Source organism: Empidonax traillii, unplaced genomic scaffold, assembly GCF_003031625.1.
Source record: "Empidonax traillii isolate 1590-97213 ecotype Southwest subspecies unplaced genomic scaffold, ASM303162v1 scaffold3760:size11151, whole genome shotgun sequence".
Lineage (NCBI taxonomy): Eukaryota > Metazoa > Chordata > Aves > Passeriformes > Tyrannidae > Empidonax > Empidonax traillii.
In genome coordinates, this window is record NW_020958953.1 from 1 (window position 1) to 2826 (window position 2826).

Sequence of the window (2826 nt, forward strand, 5' to 3'; positions counted from 1 at the left end):
GAACGGGGTTATTGAGGTTTGGGGGTGATTACTGAGGCCGGGGACGGGGTTATTGAGGTTCGGATGTGAACACCAAGGCCAGGACGTGGCTGTGAGGTTTGGGGGTGATTATTGAGGCTGTGAACGGGGTTATTGAGGTTTGGGGGTGATTACTGAGGCCGGGGACGGGGTTATCGAGGCCAGGACGTGGCTGTGAGGTTTGGGGATGATTACTGAGGCTGTGAACGGGGTTATTGAGGTTTGGGGGTGATTACTGAGGCTGTGAACGGGGTTATCGAGGCCAGGACGTGGCTGTGAGGTCGGGGACTGCCCATCAGCCTCCCCAACCCCCGGGCCCCGCCGTCCCCTCCCTGAGCCGCCGCCGCCCCCCCAATCCAACAGAGGACCTGACCCTGGACCCCGACTCGGCCAACCACCTGCTGATCCTGTCGGCCGACCTGAAGAGCGTGCGCATGGGCTGCCGCAAGCAGGAGCTGCCCGACCACCCCAAGCGCTTCGACACCAACTCGCGGGTGCTGGCGTCGCGCGGCTTCCGCTCGGGCCGCCACCACTGGGAGGTGGAGGTGGGGCCGGCGGACGGCTGGGCCTTCGGCGTGGCGCGGGAGTCGGTGCGCAGGAAGGGGCTGACGCAGTTCTCGCCCGACGAGGGCATCTGGGCCGTGCAGCGCAACGGGGGCCGCTGCTGGGCCGTCACCTCCCCCCAGCGCACCCCGCTGGGCCCGGGCTCGGCGCTCAGCAGGGTCCGCGTGTGCCTGGACTACGAGGGCGAGGAGCTCTCCTTCTACAACGCCGACGACATGAGCCACATCTTCACCTTCCACGTGGCCTTCCGAGAGAGGGTCTTCCCGCTCTTCTCCGTCTGCTCCACCGTCACCTACCTCAAGCTGTGCCCCTGAGGGGGGGGATAGGGGGGAGCCTGGCCCGGTGGGACACGGGTTGGGAGATGGTTGGGGGGGGTGGGCGAGTAATGTCACCCTCAGGGGCAGCTGAAAGCGGGGGACGGGCATGGAGATCCCCAGAGAGCCCTGGAAACCGTGGCCACCATCCTGAAGGTGATGGCCACCATCCCAGAGGTGATGGCCACCCTCCCAGAGGTGATGGCCACCCTCCCAAAGGTGGTAGCCACCCTCCTAAAGGTGATGGCCACCCTCCCAAAGGTGGTAGCCACCCTCCTAAAGGTGATGGCCACCCTCCCAAAGGTGGTAGCCACCCTCCTGAAGGTGGTGGCCACCCCCCTAAAGGTGGTGGCCACCCTCCTAAAGGTGATGGTCACCCTCCCAAAGGTGGTGGCCACCCTCCCAAAGGTGATGGCCACTCTCTTAAAGGTGGTGGCCACCCTCCCAAAGGTGGTGGCCACCCTCCTGAAGGTGGTGGCCACCCTCCCAAAGGTGGTAGCCACCCTCCCAAAGGCGGTGGCCACCCTCCTAAAGGTGGTGGCCACCCTCCCAGAGGTGGTAGCCACCCTCCCAAAGGTGATGGCCACCATCCTGAAGGTGATGGCCACCCTCCTAAAGGTGGTGGCCACCCTCCTAAAGGTGGTGGCCACCCTCCCGAAGGTGATGGCCACCCTCCCAAAGATGGTAGCCACCCTCCTAAAGGTGGTAGCCACCCTCCCAGAGGTGGTAGCCACCCTCCCAAAGGCGGTTGCCACCCTCCTAAAGGTGGTGGCCACCCTCCCAGAGGTGGTAGCCACCCTCCCAAAGGTGGTGGCCACCGCCTCAAAGGTCCCCTCCGTGGACAGGTTTGTTCCCAAAACCCCCCTTTGCCCCCCAGAAACGCCGATTTTGGTGCTGAATCTCGTGTTGCCTCAGGTTCTCTCGCCTGCCATTTCTCAGAAAAAAAAAAACCCTTTTCACCCTCATTTCTGGTTCCTTTTTTTTTCCCCTGGAAACCCCCCGGACTCTTCCAAGGAGCCGACTCCGGTCTGGTGTTTGCCGCACCCACTCTTGGTTTGGCCAAAACAAAGTAGCTTTAGGAAATATTTACAAAATAATTGCTGGATTGTCGCCTCAAGTGCCGAAAAATGGGGTTTCTGGGGTTTTCCCCCCCAAAAAAACATGGGGAATCCTTTCAGGAAACGCAGATTTGGGGCGAGAGGGGAAGGTTTGTTTAACCCAGAGACATTTCCCGGCTGGTTTGAGTTGAGGAAAAGCAGGAACATCCCATTTTTATCTTTATTTACCGCTTGGGGTTGAATCCACGTCATTTTAAAAGCTGCAGCGGCTCTTGAGCAGGCGAGGAAATTTGGGAATTTGGGAAGCTCCGCCCTTGCTGAAGTGTGGAAATGGGAGAAATCAATAATAAAAAAAATCCCTGGAATGAGGGAGAGATTCCCAGGATACAGATTCCCAACACTGACTCGGCGTTTGTCTCTCGTTTGGTTTGATTTGGGACCCCCCAGGATCATTTTGGGGTGAATTCCCGCTGTTTGGGGGTGAATTCCCGCTGTTTTGGGGTGAATTCCCTCTGTTTTTGATGGGAATTGCTGCTGTTTTGGGGTGAATTCCCTCTGTTTTGGGGGTGAATTCCCTCTGTTTTGGGGGCGAATTCCTGCTGTTTTGGTGTGAATTCCCGCTGTTTTGGGGTGAATTCCCTCTGTTTTGGGGGTGAATTCCCGGTGGTTTTGGGGCGAATTCCCTCTGTTTTTGGGGTGAATTCCCGCTGTTTTTGGGTTGAATTCCCTCTATTTTAGGGTGAATTCCCGCTGTTTTGGGGTGAATTCCCTCTGTTTTTGGTGTGAATTGCCGCTGTTTTTGGGTGAATTCCCGGTGTTTTGGGGGTGAATTCCCGGTGTTTTGGGGGTGAATTCCCGCTGTTTTTGGGGTG

The 2826-nt window shown here is 58.6% G+C and overlaps 1 protein-coding gene across 1 annotated transcript; it reads left to right on the forward strand.

Moving 5' to 3' along the window:
• Positions 1–284: 284 nt before the first annotated feature.
• Positions 285–914, forward strand: LOC114072710 (E3 ubiquitin-protein ligase TRIM7-like; the record flags this gene model as incomplete). The annotated part of the gene is made up of 1 exon (XM_027910573.1): positions 285–914. A coding segment is annotated over one exon (612 nt), but the record flags the coding sequence as incomplete, so codon positions are not given.
• Between the last annotated feature and the right edge of the window lie 1912 nt (positions 915–2826).